At 39.6% G+C, this 17,406-nt stretch overlaps 2 protein-coding genes across 2 annotated transcripts in view; both read left to right on the forward strand.

Annotated features, from left to right (window-relative positions):
* Positions 1 to 2,655, forward strand: part of LOC134677470 (zinc finger protein 724-like) — a 36,409-nt gene extending 33,754 nt beyond the window's left edge. Inside the window, exon 15 of the mRNA XM_063535952.1 lies at positions 889 to 2,655. Coding sequence (XP_063392022.1) covers positions 889 to 1,068 — 180 coding nt within the window. The 3' untranslated portion in view covers positions 1,069 to 2,655. The remainder of the gene's footprint in view (positions 1 to 888) is intronic.
* A 1,081-nt stretch (positions 2,656 to 3,736) lies between these two features.
* The window catches only part of LOC134677405 (zinc finger protein ZFP2-like), a 28,938-nt gene continuing 15,268 nt past the window's right edge, over positions 3,737 to 17,406 (forward strand). The window contains exons 1-8 of the mRNA XM_063535859.1: positions 3,737 to 3,930; positions 5,160 to 5,252; positions 6,534 to 6,659; positions 7,209 to 7,410; positions 8,490 to 8,776; positions 10,324 to 10,451; positions 14,528 to 14,602; positions 16,494 to 16,632. Of these exons, the coding sequence (XP_063391929.1) occupies positions 3,925 to 3,930; positions 5,160 to 5,252; positions 6,534 to 6,659; positions 7,209 to 7,410; positions 8,490 to 8,776; positions 10,324 to 10,451; positions 14,528 to 14,602; positions 16,494 to 16,632 (1,056 nt within the window). The 5' untranslated portion in view covers positions 3,737 to 3,924. The remainder of the gene's footprint in view (positions 3,931 to 5,159; positions 5,253 to 6,533; positions 6,660 to 7,208; positions 7,411 to 8,489; positions 8,777 to 10,323; positions 10,452 to 14,527; positions 14,603 to 16,493; positions 16,633 to 17,406) is intronic.

The raw sequence follows: 17,406 nt of genomic DNA on the forward strand, positions 1-17,406 counted from the left end.
CGCTTGTTCGAGTTTAGATTATTTTTTTGTAATTTTTTTTTTTGGGAATCAGTTTATTTTTAAGTTTGTCTATCATAATTCGAAAGTACTACCGATAGCAAATCGCCCTGCCGCGGGAAAAAAACCACTAAAATTTCACGGTGTATGTCACCAAAACATCCTGTATATGTCACCAAAACATCCTGTATATGTCACCAAAACATCCTGTATATGTCACCAAAACATCCTGTATATGTCACCAAAACATCCTGTATATGTCACCAAAACATCCTGCATTTGATACTAAAACACTTTGTGTATGTCACTAAAACACCGTGTATAAATATGTTATTCAGCCGTCTAGTATATATCAGCATATCACCAAAACGATCCTGTATATAGCATAGTGTAAAAGTGTCACCATAAACGTCAAATTTCTATGAAGATATGATTATTGTGGCACTGTCTCACCTTGTTAGTTCAAAGACAGCAGAATTACCTTAGGCTCTAAAATTGTATGAAACCGTACTGTAAGTAATGTATGGAGGCGACAAGAGCTTCACCCAGAAGACGAACCTGGTGTTCCAGTTTTATCGCCTGTCACTTTTGCACTTACATACTTGTTAGAACGTGACAGGCATGGTGACATGTGATAAAATTGCGACCGTGCTTCGGCCGCTACATATGTCACCAATACACTCTGTATACCGGCATGTTACCAATACACTTTGTATAATATCACGAAAACACCCCGCATATGTCAGGGTGGTATTCCACCTGTCCAATGTCAGTGCGTCTCACTCTCTCATTAAAGCAAAATGTGAGACGCAATACCACACTCACTAAAACCCCCTTGAAAAAGTACTAAAGCTCACAGGCACTAGTAAATATAACTATTTTTGTCCACAGATCCATACCGGCCTAAAACCCTTCAAGTGCGAAACATGCGGCAAATGCTTCACCACCGCCGGCGAGCAGCGCGCGCACGTTGAACACGTGCACCTGAAGAAGCCGTGGCCGAAACGGCAGAGGCACCGGGAGGCCGAGCCCGCGCCGTGGCAGAAATGCCTGGACCCCATGGAAGACTAGGTTTTACTTAGATCTAGGTAAAACAAGCCTTAATTGGTAGAAAGTGGCTTTGAACTTAAATATCCTGGTCACGGCACCAAAATGTAAAATTACCTTTTTTTAAATACATTCAAAGGTACATTCAAAAAGTATTTCCTGGTAGTCGGACTAAGTGAGTTTGAATTCACGGTCTGAGTAATTCAAAATCCGACTTCAACAGTCCCATTTGCACTTTATAAAAAAAAAATGATATGATAATAACCATACAACCGCGAAGCATGCTGCGGACACTGAACCCGCAGCGAGTGTTTTTAAAATTGAAATGATTGTAGAATTACCCCCTTATTCATAAACGTTTACTAAAGTTGACAAGCCGATAATAATCGTTTGTCCCTTTCCATCATACCAATACGTCGGAAAGGGACAAACGACTAATCCTTACCGATAATCGTGATGAAACCGGTAGAGACACTATACTTCGTTTTTTTTAGCATTAGAAATTAGGTGTAAACAATCTTGATGTGTCTTTTAATTGAAAATCACATTTTAAAAATAAGTTACGGCAAATATGTAACAATTATGAATCTAATACGGTCATTTATTATATTCTTCTGCTTTCATAAGTATTAGTTATTGATTTATAAAAAGCGTTTTTCAATTAAAAGACATGCCAAGATCGCTTACCTTCTTTCAAGTTCATTCTAATGCTAAAAAAACGAACTATAGACGATTTTTTTTTCTTAGCCTATTTGTGTGTCCCACTGCTGGGCAAAGGCCTCTCCCCTGGTTCTCCAGACGATTTATTAAATCCTAAAAATGTACCACAATGATGACAAATTGCTGAATAACATACGGCCTACCCTGTCCCTATGGTAAGCGGTCATCATAATATATGGATGCTTGAAGAATCAAGGGTATCTTGTGTATATGTAGGTATATGAATATTCATTGTATATCTTCAGGCAGTTTCGAAAGCTTTATGATTTACTATTTTATCACAATTTTATTTAATTAAATGAGTGCTGAGTGTGAAATTAAATATGAATATTATAGATACGAATATGATGGTGTATTGTAAATATTAATATCATACCTATAGTTTTAATTAGTAATTATTTAAATTACTCATTATTGTATACCTCAAATGGAATCATCACAATTTATTAAGATGATATACTAATGAATTATGAATACAAGTTAGAAATTGCTTTTTTAATTGCCTTATCTAACAAAGAGTTATTGATTGTAAAAATAAACGGTAATACGTCACATGTTTGACTAATCAAAGCATAGATGGCATTACTATACGAATGTCATTCGTAATATTTTTACTTTTGAAACTTAATCGTACAAAATTATCACTCTAACACTTAACACCTAAAATAGGAAAATCATTTGAGGCAATTTTTACGGAAAAATCAGCTTTCATATCCATAGCAAGAATTTTTCTTAACCTTTACTATGACTAACTCTTTGTTATTTTGTGAACAAATTAATAAATATCATTAGGATTTTTCGCCTATTAGCCATAATATTGTGTGTAGCAGCTAGATGTATGAAATTCTGTAGTATTTTATATATTAACTGAATACAATACATAAATTAATTGTGATGTTTTTGTATTTACTTCGTTTACTCCCAACAATCCCAACCCAACCCATTATTTATCAGTGTCGATATTAGGATTAACTATTAACATTTAAATAAATGATTATGATTTATAGGCCCCGTGCATGAACTCCAAGGGGCAGCATAGAAGCCGTCAGATTTTTGGCGCGAGGCGTAAATGTGTCGTTTATGCTTCCGATGTAGCCCACAAGATGGCAGAACCTAATACTATGCACAAGGACGCGTACCGACGAGAACGGTAGATGGGTAGCACTTGCTTTGGCAATGTGCATGTGCACATTTGTTTCCGATTCAGGCCACAAGATGGCAGACCCTCCAACGCGCACGGTCCCTATACGTATAGACTACGTTTATTATTAGAGATGCACCGGATATTCGGTTACTATCCGGTATCCGGCCATGATTTTAATATCCGGCCGGATACCGGATAGAAACCTACTAGCCGGATACCGGATAGTAACATTGCTTGATTTCGGAGTAAACTAATTGGATTTAATGGACAGTCTTGATCATAATCGTACTTGTTTATTATTTTAAAACAATTTAAACATTCCATTGTCTTGCACGCGCACTCATTTCGAACCTAGAAATGTGTCCGCGTGAACGATCACTAGGAAACAGGTCAAACCTGCAGAATTCGCACCTGAAAAACCGAAATGTAGCTATAGTTCCGCCGGCCGGATACCGGATATTCGGCCGATGGTCAGGCGCAATATCCGGTATCCGGCCAAACAACTATCCGTTGCATCTCTATTGATTATTCACAATCCATTGTTAGATCAAACAGTGAATATGCAATTGCAAATTTCAACTAAATGCAAATTTTAAATCCATTTTGAATTTTCCCGCTGTTTAGTACTTAAAGACCCTCTTAGTATGTTACTTATATTTAGTATGTAAATTGTATCTTCTGTTGGTGATCCTAATAAATAAACAAATAAAGACTGCAATACATAAATATATAGAAATTTACCTGTTTTAAAGGTAGCTTAAACAGTTTCAAACGTTTCTGTCTAACTGACATTGACAGTACTCAAAGTATGTTTATTTATGTATTTGTATTCCTAATGGTTTGAGAAAAATAATTATAAATAAATGCAACATGTAAAATAACTCACATTATTAAGAAGCACACACTTTTAAGGACTAGAAGCTCCTTTATCTTATCATTAATTAAGTCCAGTCTTGAGCGAGATATACTCTGCCAACTTTGGTAATCATTTTCTGCAACTAGTCTACTACATAACAATGCGAGTAAGTATACATTTTTAGTATTTTAAGGACTATTTCAGCTTCATAGCCTGGTGAAGCAAATCTCTCCAGTCCGATCTATTTGTGGTTGTCCTTTCTCCAACTTTTCACTCCCAAGGTCCTGATGCCCTGGTATAAGCCGTCCAACCATCTGACAAGGAAGGGTACCCAACTGTCCGACTCCGATTTGATTTATTTTTATTATATCGCGATATTATAGCCGAAAATTCGGGAGAGCACATGTGCTTGTGTACCTGACATATCCAGACTGGTTTTGCTGAAGTATCCTCATATTTCAATACACTACATGCTTTTCCCTCGGTATAGTTCACTAAAACTATGTTTCACTAACACTAAGTTTCACTGTTTATTGGTAGTTCACTAACACTATTCAATAATTGTCTGTTACAAGGTCCTTACACTCTATCATATATATTTATACTAAATCTAACTAGGTATGTATTATCGTCTACAAGTCTTAGTTTGAATCTTCAGTCTGTTCATAATCAGACTCTGACAGACTCTCATAGGAATCTATGGCTAATCTCTTGGCTTCCATGTTTTGTGGTGATGAAGGTGATCTTACTCATTTGTTGGTTGGCGGTATGCGTTCTTGGCTCTGATTAAACATATAATCCTGAGGCCCAGAAATCCCTATGATATCAGCCCACTGTGAGGCCGGTGGAGTAGCATTTATTTTTACATTAATATCCTCATCGTCATCACTATCTTCACATGTTTTACTCGCCTCCGTGTCATGTATAATTTCAGGACCAGTATTTTCTGATGTATTCTGGCGGATATCTCTTGCCTCTCCCCCATGACCTTGTATCTGATTAATATGTCTTTTCAGTTTAAAATAACGGACACATATTTTTTTTTTATATATATTTATTATATTTATTTATTATATATATTTTTTTGTTTATATAAATAATGAGTTTGTGGTGAAATGACAAAACACGTCCCCATTCTTTATTTTCCATTTTCTCCTAACAGGTTGAGTTTGGGCAGCTAAAAAAAATACGTGTCCGTTGTTTTAGACTACTCTATAACATATATCAAAATAAATCAAATCGGAGTCGGACAGTTGGGTACCCTTACTTGTGAGCTTACCTTTACCTCTGCGGCCCCCCCATCGGCCTTCTGAAAGGCGTTTGGGTACTCTTGCGCTTCGTGTTTTCTCCTAAAATGGCTCAAAACGTAAGCTCAAAAAAAAATTGCTATTCCAGGTCTGCAGGGCTTGTCTGACAACCGATTCAAAATTGTATAACATGGACTATTATAACTTAAAAACGCATTATGAAGCACTAACAAGTATTGATGTAAGTATATTATTATATCTGATGTGATGACTCGGTGAACTATGTTTACTATTTGGCATTTTTTAAATAATTACTCGTTGAACAAAATGAAAAGAATGACGAAACATTTAAGCGCAAATTGAGAAACCTTTTGTTGGATAACCCTCTGTACTCTGTAAATGAGTACATGGAAGTGAATTTGTAACAACATATGTAATTTTATTTATTATTAAATTGTAGATTTGTATTTTAAACATGACATTTTGTTCTTTTGTGATATTTTTATGTTTAAATTCGACATTTTAATGACAGTTACAAATTATTTATGTTGACATCGACTTTATGTTTAAATTCGACATTTTAATGACAGCTACAAATTATTTATGTTGACATCGACTTTAATGACTTTAATGTTAACTTGGTTTATATTCAATTGTTTGACATGTTTTTCTTTGTACATGACGATCCTTATTGGGAGACATAATTTTATTAATCTTAATATTTTTTATTTTTAAATATATAATGTAATTTTTGACGATCATGATGAGAAGATAAACATAATTTTGACGAATGTAGCAAATTTATAGTGTAATTTTCATCTTGAAATAAAGAAATCTAAATCTAAATCTACAACTCATTCTGCTTGTCCCAAATGCAGAGCATTAAGTGCTAAGTTTTGTGTCCTATAGTTTTTACCTTTGTTATTCTAGCATGTTTTGTTTTCTAGATAAAGATACCTGTAATATACAGGGTGATTCAGGAGACGTGAGCAGGACTAACACTGCGCATTTCGTAAATTATAAGCAACTGTTTCGTATCAGTATTAGTGAGGTTAACGTTAATTTTCAAGTCGTGTTGAAAAAAAGTTATTAATTTATTTACGACATGCATGGTCACCCCACAATTAGAATACTAAACTACCGATATTCTGTGTCAAATTGAATGTCATCACGGTCTGGTTACTTTTGAAAACTCGTATCTCACTCAAGTAACAAGGCAACTAAATTTGCCCTCGCCAAAAAGTTAAAAAATAGGAAAAAGTGTGGTTGTTTCACCTAAATACGACGTGATCGATCAATTATCTGTTACTGAGTGTGCAGGATTAGTCCTGCTCACGTCACATGAATCACCCTGTATACATACATACATAAATATGCATGCCAAGCCGCCTGCTGTCAGCAGTCTATGGGTAGATCGCGCAGGCAGTGGACGTAACTAAATATTGTGTTTTACCGAGCTAGCCCCGTCATGGTAACAGTGAACGTTACAATACCTATAAATTAAAAAAAATATGGTTTTCAGTTGCCAGTAGATGGCTCACCCCACTGGCTGTGCTGGGAGTGTGCCTTCAGGCTGCTGGCATGTGCTCGCTTCCAGCAAAAGGCCCTGCGCAGCCAGTCTCTGCTGGCTACCCTTCATAACCAATATGTAAGTTTTCCATAGCAATCTATTTTATCTATTAAGGCCTTTTATTCTGAGTTAGAGTATCTCTCTAAGCTCAGTGCCACAGCTAGAACAGCTAGAGGAGGCCTATGCCGCTTGGCATAGGCCTCCTCTAGCTGTTTCCATTGGAGTCTGTTATGAGCCACTCTTCTCCATTTCGGGCCCGTTGTGAGTTTGAGTTCATCCTCCCATCTTGTTTGAGGTCTCCTCTGGCTCCATGTGCAACCTCTTGGGTACCAATCCGTTACCATCTTGCTCCATTTTTCCTGCCTGTCTCTCAACATGTGGCCAGTCTATCTCCACTTGTGCTTAGCAATACCACAGAATAAATTTAATATTTGCTTCGGGTTGGTGTGGTGAAAAATGTTGTATTTCACTCGGGGGCAAATTTTGTGTAAGCCTCTTGCTTTGAAACCCTCGCAACGCTCAAGATTCAATTTTGGAATCTTTCGCTTGCTCGGGTATCAATATTAGCACGAGCGGTTAAACAACAACTTTGCCCCCGAGTGAAACAAATAACTATTATCATTACAGGATTACATGCAACAACTGCAAACCATAGACAGACAGAAACTCAATCTCACATCCACCTTAGTGTGCAAACATATAAACCAGAATGATTTAAACTTACATGAATCGGAAGGAACATATGAACTTGTGCAAGAACCCATACAAGAAGTAAATATAAACGAAGATACAAGCTATAATGAGCTGCATAGTATACAATTTGATTTAGGTGCGTATTTTAATATATCTCAATTTTAACTGTATTAATTTTAATTTTATTTGACATGTAAATTGGCTTTATGAATAAATGAGTATGAGTATGAGTATGAGTATATAATATCTGGGGGACCGAGCTTTGCTCGGAAAACATAACTCAAAAATGCGCGTTTTCCCAGAGATAACACCTAGCTAGATCGATTTCATCATCATCATCATCATCAGTCGTTCCCTCAATGCTGCGGATCGTGACATCATGTCCTAATGTTGCTGACCAGTCTCTTCCATAGGCTTCTGTCACCCGCCATATGTACGGCTTCCTGCAAATGTAGATGCAGCGGTGTAGTGACTTGTGCGCTCCATCTAGCGGGTGGTCTGCCGCGAGTCCTCTGGTCCTCTGGCTCTCTAGATCGATTTATCGCCCCCCAAAAACCCCCATATAGCAAATTTCATCGAAATCGTTAGAGCCGTTTCCAAGATCCCCAAAATATATATACATATAAATAAATAAATAAATAAACAAGAATTGCTTGTTTAAAGGTATTAGATATATTATCCTCCTACGGCCCAAGGTCCTACCTATAGTACTCATTCAGTTCGATGAAATTTAAATCATATTCAATTGGAACAGAGTTGCTTTTGCTTTGTTTCGTTCAGTTTTTGAAGCGCTGGTGGCGTAGCGGTAAGAGCGTGCGTTCAATCCGGAGGTCGCGGGTTCAAACCCCGGCTCGTACCAATGAGTTTTTCGGAACTTATGTACGAAATATCATTTGATTTTCGGTGAAGGAAAACATCGTGAGGAAATCGGACTAATCCCAATAAGGCCTAGTTTCCCCTCTGGGTTGGAAGGTCAGATGGCAGTCGCTTTCGTAAAAACTAGTGCCTACATCAAATCATGGGATTAGTTGTCAAGCGGACCCCAGGCTCCCATGAGCCGTGGCAAAATGCCGGGATAACGCGAGGAAGAAGACAGTTTTTGAACAACGCAATATCAACTCTATTGCCTACATTGTAGATTCAAATTTCTGTGGTAAAATTGCATTTTTCATTTGTATGGCTGGGCCTTTGAAGGTAAATAATTATTTATTTTAGATCCCGAAACGTCCAGCGACGAAGTTCTAGCTAAACAGAAAAAGCAAAAAAAGAGTAGAAAGAAGAAAAAAGAACCTAAAATAGACAGAAGAAGAAAACCAGCGAGTGAAGTGTTGAACGAAGCCTTATTTAGCATTACTGACTTGAATTTTGAGGAGCAGAGAGAGGTGATAATGAGAAGGAAAGAGACAGCAAATTATAAGAACTCTGTTTTTAAATGTGAAGATTGTTTTAAGGGGTTTTTGGATGAGGACGCTTATAATAGTCATGTTATTCGGCATACTGATGTAAGTAGCATATATTACATACTACATACATACATACATACATCACTGGCTCAGTGACCCAAAGAGGATCTTGGCCTCTGACACAAGAGAGCGCCATTCTGCCCTATTCTGCGCCACTTCACGCCAGTTGGCAGTTGGCGGAAGATTCTGGGGCCTATCAGAGAGGAGGATGGAACTTGGAGGCGTAGAAAAAATAGGGAGCTAGAGGAGCTGGTTGCGATGCCTAATATAATTGGCGAGATCAAAGCAACACGACTCCGCTGGCTTGGTCACCTGGAGAGGATGGGGGAGGATCGTGCTGTGAGAAGAGCGTATGTGGGGCACCCGGGCGGAAAACGTCCGTCTGGGCGTCCCAGATACCGCTGGAGTGACGAAGCCCAAAAAGACCTGTCCGCCCTCGGAATATAATACATACTAATTTGTTATAATTTTATTACTTACTAGCGTCCCGCCCCGGCTTCACACGGGTTACCCTTAACAAATTATACACCTAAACCTTCCTCAAGAATCACTCTATTGATAGGTGAAAACCGCATGAAAATCCGTTCAGTAGTTTTTGAGTTTATCGTGAACATCCAAGCACACAAACGCGGCGGGGATTTTGTTTTATAATAATACTAGCGACCCGCCCCGGCTTCGCACGGGTTAACAAATTATACACCTAAACCTTCCTCTAGAATCGCTCTATTGATAGGTGAAAACCGCAGGAAAATCCGTTCAGTAGTTTTTGAGTTTATCGCGAACATCCAAGCACACAAACGCGGCGGGGGATTTTGTTTTATAATAACACTAGCGACCCGCCCCGGCTTCGCACGGGTTAACAAATTATACACCGAAACCTTTCTCTAGAATCACTCTATTGATAGGTGAAAACCGCAGGAAAATCCGTTCAGTAGTTTTTGAGTTTATCGTGAACATCCAAGCACACAAACGCGGCGGGGGATATTGTTTTATAATAACACTAGCGACCCGCCCCGGCTTCGCACGGGTTAATAAATTATACACCTAAACCTTCCTCTAGAATCGGTCTATTGATAGGTGAAAACCGCATGAAAATCCGCTCAGTAGTTTTTGAGTTTATCGCGAATTTTGGTGTCTATCAGTAGTCTACGAAACGGACGCCTGCTCGCGCTTGCGCCACCTAGCGGTCATATCTGTCGTAACAGACGCGTTTTTTTAGAGAGGGTACCTTCTGTACCTAGTATTGTTTATTCTGTGACCTACACTGAGAGAAAAATCATCACCAGGAATTAAAAAACAGTTCTGTACTGGGGGAAAAAATGAAGTTTTAGTAATAATTATGGACGTTTCACTATTTCTGTAAAGTTTATTTATTTCTACAAACAGCTCAGTAATCCCAAATATAATTTCAACAAAAAGATAATAGAAATTGCAAAAACTAATAGAAATTGCAAAAGTCAATTTGTTCCTATTAGTTCACTCTCCTTGTCCCCGGATTAAGTTTATTTTTGTAATTCTAAGTGTGTTTTTGTTGTACTTTTCTCTCAGTGTAATATTTTTATCATCATTCGATCGTTCTGTTGCAGCAAAGCGGCACATTCGTATGTCAAGTGTGCAAAACGCACTTCAAAATGCAACACGCGCTGCGCAACCACGCCGCCTCCCATGTGCAGCAGTTTAGCTGCAAGTGCTGCCCTTATGTTACTACTAGGAGGTGAGCTAAGTTAAGAGCCCTTCAACGTGCGCACTAGCGCCACAGCCAAATAATCGTGATTATTCAAATTTAACGACAGGTATTTAAAAAAGGAGGCCGCTACGTACTGTATTGTGTATTTAAGTACCTTTTGAATACATCAAACTAGTTTTTATGTTGCTGGTTTCGTCGATCTAGGAACTTAAAACAAAAACGGCCGTTTTAACTTTGGACGCATAGATTGACAAATCCAGCAACATAAAAACTAGTTTGATGTATTCAAAAGGTACTTAAATACACAATACAGTACGTAGCGGCCCCCTTTTTTCAATATCTTTCGTTAAATTTAAATAATCACGATAATTTAGCTGTGGCGCTAGTGCGCACGTTGAAGGGCTCTTAAGTACTTATTACCATAGAGCAGCGGTCGGCAACCCGCGGCCCGCGAACCTCTTACTTGCGGCCCGCCAGTCTCCCTGGCTACTTTGTATGCGATATTGAAAAAAAATGTCTGATAAAGTCATACATATTAAAAAGTGCGGCCCGCGTCCACTTCGTTAACTGCTATGTGGCCCTTGGCTGCTAAAAGGTTGCCGACCGCTGCCATAGAGTAATATAAGTAAAGGAAGAGTGGTAACTCCATACATTAATTTTCTTACCTAACCGGGCGTTATTTCGTAGTCGAAATCAAGCGTCATGTAGCGGAATATATCAGTACTGCTAGTCGACAATAGATGTCGCGGCGAACAAAAACTTTAATGCTCAACAATTTTCAGTTACTATTATAATCGGATTACTCGAAACGCAATTCTCAACTCCTTCTGCTTCTAATATTAGTTGTAAATTGTTTTAGCACTTAGCAGTACATTTTTCGTCAGTAGCGACACTTGTACCATCTGGGTCAAGTAGCGGTACTGATAGTTCCACTACTTGACGTTAAGCCCCCTCCAGACTATGCCCGTGAATCGCGGGCGAAGCCGCGAACGCAAGTGTGGCGTCGATTTCGCAGATTGTTCACGCCTTCGCGCCTTGTTCTCCGTTTTTTGTCGATATTTCGGCCCGCGTCAAAGGAGACGCGAAGCGCGAACTTGCAAGACTCCACATTACACAATATTTTGGCTCCTCTGTGGCAAGATAAATATGAATTATATTATACTAAGCAGCTATATTTTACGATGATGATGCCATAGATAACTAACAGTTAAACTCGATCAGCTGATGCTTTTCCGCCATATTGCCGCAAACCAAACTGCGAAATCGCCGTGAAGTGTGCGAGTGTGGAGTCATACGTCAACTTCGCGATATGTTCGCTCCGCGACGTCGCGCCGCGATTCACGCACATAGTCTGGAGGGCGCCTTAGATGTCGACTACGAAATAACGCGCGTTGTGGTAAGAAAACTGATGTATGGAGTTACCACTCTTTCTTTACTTATATTACTCTATGAAGTCTATGATATCGCCGTCGCACTGTAGATACAGTCAACTGTAAATAAGTTTTTGGCAAAAATTTCATTTTTGGTACAAGCTTTTATCGCTGACTGTACTTTTCTCACGACAGACAACTAATACTCATTGAGACAATTCTAAAAACCCCTAACACAATTAGGGTTGCGTTGTTTCATCACAGAGTTCCTATGGCCACCTCCTGTCTCCATCATCAGATCAGTTCGACAGTACCATATTATTGTATTGTCATCAGAACTACATACAGCTGCCAATTTTCATGACGCTAGAATCCTTGGAAGATGGTTAAATTAGTTACCTTAGATTCCATTACATACTTAGTTACATACAAGTCGACGTTTCTATGGCCACCTCCTGTCTCCATCATCAGATCAGTTCGACAGTACCATATTATTGTATTGTCATCAGAACTACATACAGCTGCCAATTTTCATGACGCTAGAATCCTTGGAAGATGGTTAAATTAGTTACCTTAGATTCCATTACATAGTTAGTTACATACAAGTCGACCTAATAAAAGCTTGTTAAAATATGGGTGTAGAGTAGACAACTTACTCAAAAATATGTCCCATAGTTGATTTCAATAAATATCAAATACTTCTTAATTCTTTTAGCTTTTAGGATGCTGTTGGGGCTGCCGCGCTATTGCAGCGCTAGCGGTATGTTCGCGGAGGCGCGCACCGACGGCTTCCACGCCATCATGCGCAAGCGGGTGGCGTCGCTGGTGCGGCGCGTGCGCGGCAGCGCTAACAGTCTCCTAGCCACTGTAGCAGACAGGATAGACACAGTACAAGAACATTAGTGAATCTTCATAGAAATGTGCCGCTGCCGGCTTGAATGTGTGCGTGCGCGCCGGACGCCGTGTACGCACGCGCTGCCACGCACACATTAGCATAATATACGGGGGAATACGGTGGCGGCAGTGTGGGCTGTACCGCGACTGTGATCGCGTGCATTCGAGTACGCTGCCCACCCGCTCGCATTTGTCTGCTCTCGGTAGGCCTCAGTACAGTTCGCCGCGGTCGTATTGTATTGTAGGAACAATTGCATCAAAAGTCAGAAACGCACATGTGACATCCTTAATATAGCCTATAGCGGTATACGTAGGCAATATCCATTGCGTTACTTAGCGTTACTTGTTAGTCTCCATACGGTGGCTAAAATCGAGAAAATAGTACATTATTGTCGAGGCTCGGAAGTAGCTACTTGCAGGCTGAGGATTCGTTTTAAACGGACGACCTTGGGAGTCCGTTTAATTGAATCCGAAGCCAGCAAGTAGCCTTCCAGCCGAGTCATATATAGTGCTTTTCTCAAAAATGGTGCAAGAAACATAAATATCATAGAAACATTTTACAAAAGCAACGTTCTTACGTATATATTTTCACAGAGAAAAGCCCTTGCCACCTTTTTATTTTTTTAATAAAAAAATAGAAGTGTATTTTTCTGCCCAAAATACGCCAACCTATTTGAGACAACTAAATAGTCGCGGTACTAATCATCTGTTTGGCTGTTTAATGGGCCTGTGCCTTCATTTGATATGGCCATTTGAACTTTTAAAAAGTTTGGAACTCGACAAATAATGGAATTTGTATGCAACATTGCAGTCCCAAAATCGAGACTGCAATGTTTTTAACTTTTTAAATTTTGACTGACCATAAACTCCGCGCTTCGCGACCTATTTTTTAGACGGCATAGTCGACTTTGCCGTCCATTTTTGAGAAAAAACTCTTTAAAAATTGAATTCAGCGCTACACAAGTACCAGGGCCTCATGAGTTACGAGAAGGTGTCGTTGACCGCCGTGGGGCGCGGGGCGCGGCGGCCGGGTCGCGTATCAGTATGAAGGTACAATAAAAGTGACAACCCTAAGCGCCAACGCAAGAGTAGGCAAATAACTTGCCGAGCGGCCTTAGATTCACTACTGTTCTTAGGGCCAGTTGCACCAACCACATTTGACAGACTGATCAACGTCAGCCGGCGCGCCCCGGCGCTTTACTATGAAACGTTCCATACATAAACATTTAGCGAACTCTTTAACGATACGAACAGTTTGGTGCAACCGACCCTTAGTGTACTGTGGCATAGATGGCGCTTTGTGGGAGTGCTGGAGTAGCCCTACATGTTTATAAAAGCTAAATAAAGCACATAACATACTTAGTCACTAACATTGGTTAAGATAGTAATAACAAGCTACTAATATGTTATGGAAATTTAATTTCTGAAATAAATGAAAATCATTATTTAATTCACTGACATAAGAGTTATGGGGACATATGTTTGAGATGATTTGTACACCCATATTTTTACAGTTGACTGTACCAGCGAACCGAGGTACTTGAAGTGGGTCTCTATTGTTTCCCAAATAGTTTTAAGTCATAATGTATTGTTTGTCCGAATTTTCGTTAGTCATAATTGGTTTTTCTCAGAAACGCGTAACTTTTCAGGATTTCCATAATACAAACCTAACCTAACCTATCTATAGAATATCCTTACGAAAATCCTGAAAAGTTAACGGTTTCAGTTTTATGACTAACAATAATATGACAAACAATACATTATGACTTAAAACTTTATGGGAAACAAAGGGACCCCACTTGAAGTCAATAATAATTTTAACTATGTATATTGTTTTAGACACGCGGCTAAGCTACATGAGGAATGGCACAACGGAACGCGTTACCAGTGCCCGCACTGTCAAGAAGACTTTGTGTAAGCAAAGAGAATTTAAATAGAGGAGTATTGTCAAACTAAATTTTGTAGTCACAGTAAATTTACTGCCATCTTTCGATTAAAACTTTTAGAACGCCGTCTATTCGAGCGATGGTGCCATACCTTCGGCCTATACTCGTGTAGATGGCGACGTCTTTGATATTTAACAAATTTAACACATATCACAAATATTTGTTCCTGAGTCATGGGTGTTTTCTATGTATATACGATATACATACTTATAAGTATGTATATCGTCGCCTAGCAGCCATAGTACAAGCTTTGCTTAGTTTGGGGCTAGATTGATCTATGTAAGATGTCCCCTGATATTTTTAGGGTTCCGTACCCAAAGGGTAAAACGGGACCCTATTACTAAGACTCCGCTGTCCGTCCGTCCGTCCGTCCGTCTGTCACCAGGCTGTATCTCACGAACCGTGATAGCTAGACAGTTGAAATTTTCACAGATGATGTATTTCTGTTGCCGCTATAACAACAAATACTAGGGTTCCGTACCCAAAGGGTAAAACGGGACCCTATTACTAAGACTTCGCTGTCCGTCCGTCCGTCCGTCCGTCTGTCACCAGGCTGTATCTCACGAACCGTGATAGCTAGACAGTTGAAATTTTCACAGATGATGTATTTTTTTTTGCTTTTTTTTTTTGTTTTTTTTTGCATTATGGTACGGAACCCTTCGTGCGCGAGTCCGACTCGCACTTGCCCGGTTTTTTTTATATGTGATAGTGCTTGAAAATCACGTCGCATTACAGTTATTGTTAGTTGATTAACATTGAAATCGGTTCACGAAAGTAATTTGGAACTAACGCTCAAATAATGAGCTAAAAAACCGGGCAAGTGCGAGTCGGACTCGCGCACGAAGGGTTCCGTACCATAAATAAAAAAAAAACAGAAAAAAATGCAAAAAGAAAACTGTCACCCATCCAAGTATATACTGACCACGCCCGACGTTGCTTAACTTTGGTCAAAAATCACGTTTTCTGTATGGGAGCCCCACTTAAATCTTTATTTTATTCTGTTTTTAGTATTTGTTGTTATAGCGGCAACAGAAATACATCATCTGTGAAAATTTCAACTGTCTAGCTATCACGGTTCGTGAGATACAGCCTGGTGACAGACAGACGGACGGACGGACGGACAGACGGACAGCGAAGTCTTAGTAATAGGGTCCCGTTTTACCCTTTGGGTACGGAACCCTAAAAAGCGATAGACATTTTAACAATTATAACGGCTCATTTAGACGACGCGAGAACTCGCATACGAGTTTTATTACATTGCGGTTTTTGATCGATCGGTTGAATTGGACGCAACCAACAGTCCGCTCTTCTTCCTCCTCGCGTTGTCCCGGCATTTTGCCACAGCTCATGGGAGCCTGGGGTCCGCTTGACAACTAATCCCAAGAATTGGCATAGCCACTAGTTTTTACGAAAGCGACTGCCATCTGACCTTCCAACCCAGAGGGTAAACTAGGCCTTATTGGGATTAGTCCGGTTTCCTCACGATGTTTTCCTTCACCGAAAAGCGACTGGTAAATATCAAATAATATTTCTTACATAAGTTCCGAAAAACTCATTGGCACGAGCCGGGGTTTGAACCCGCGACCTCCAGATTGCAAAGTCGCACGCTCTTACCGCTTGGCCACCAGCGCGTGCAACCAACAGTCCGCAATGTAACTAAAATCGCATGCGATTTCACGCGCCGTCTAAATCAGCCCTTCGGGCCACTTGCACCATTCCACTAATCCGGGGCTAACCGGTTAAACCTGGAGTTACTATGGTTACCAGTACAATTTGACACTTTGTTAACGGTTTAACCGGTTAACCCTGGGTTAGTGCAAGTGGCGCTTATTCTAATAAATACTTATGTCCCTCCGCAGCAAATTCTCAACGTACATGGGGCACATACGTATCAAGCATCCTTCAGATTGGGTTTGCGCGCTGTGCGGACACTCGTTCGTCAGTGAAAAAGGCCTGCAGCTACACAAGAAACTAAAACATCGCTTCAACCATCAGCCGGTAATAACACGTCGCTAACAAAGCTCAAAAATTACTCCGCGGGAATTGTGCCACGAGCGACTAAACTGTAATACAATAATAAAAAAATAAAATGCATTTATTTCAAGCTACAAGGATCGTAATTGGTTGTCACACAGTAATAAACACACACACACAAACAAAGTCACAAAGTAAACAGTTGTATAATAAATATGTCATTCCTAATGTAAGAGCATGTTGACAATCATAAAATATCATCAAGGTGTTTTCGGCTACTTTTCGAGCCCCCCTCCTCCTTGGTGATATTTGATGAGGTTTTATGGCTATCCCCCCTCCCCCACATAACCTCACGTGTGTCAGATGGCGGCTGTACATTGACACATTGGGATCAATAGGTATGTTTCCTCTACTTTAAATAAATTATTTCACACCGTGCACGAAACAAAGCACCAGATAATTATTAGAAAAACATAGACATCAGTTATTTTTAAGCACAATTTCTATTTAATAACTTGGATTGAAGTATAAAAAGTACGTGAGTTGACCGTGACTACATTCGTTTTCATATAAATTCCATATTAGCAAATCGTTTTGACAGTTCTAAAAAAGAAGCTGATTTGACTAGTAGGAAAGTAGCCTATTAAAATGTGGTCGAATTAAGAGTCAATAAAGGCTTAATGTAGGTACCTACTAGGGATGTAACGATACCGATACCGATATAATCGGCAGACCGATATATCGGCATCGCCGATTTAAATTCAGCCGATATCACAGTTTGAAAACCGCGCGAAATGA

This window comes from Cydia fagiglandana, chromosome 26 (genome assembly GCF_963556715.1).
Source record: "Cydia fagiglandana chromosome 26, ilCydFagi1.1, whole genome shotgun sequence".
NCBI lineage: Eukaryota > Metazoa > Arthropoda > Insecta > Lepidoptera > Tortricidae > Cydia > Cydia fagiglandana.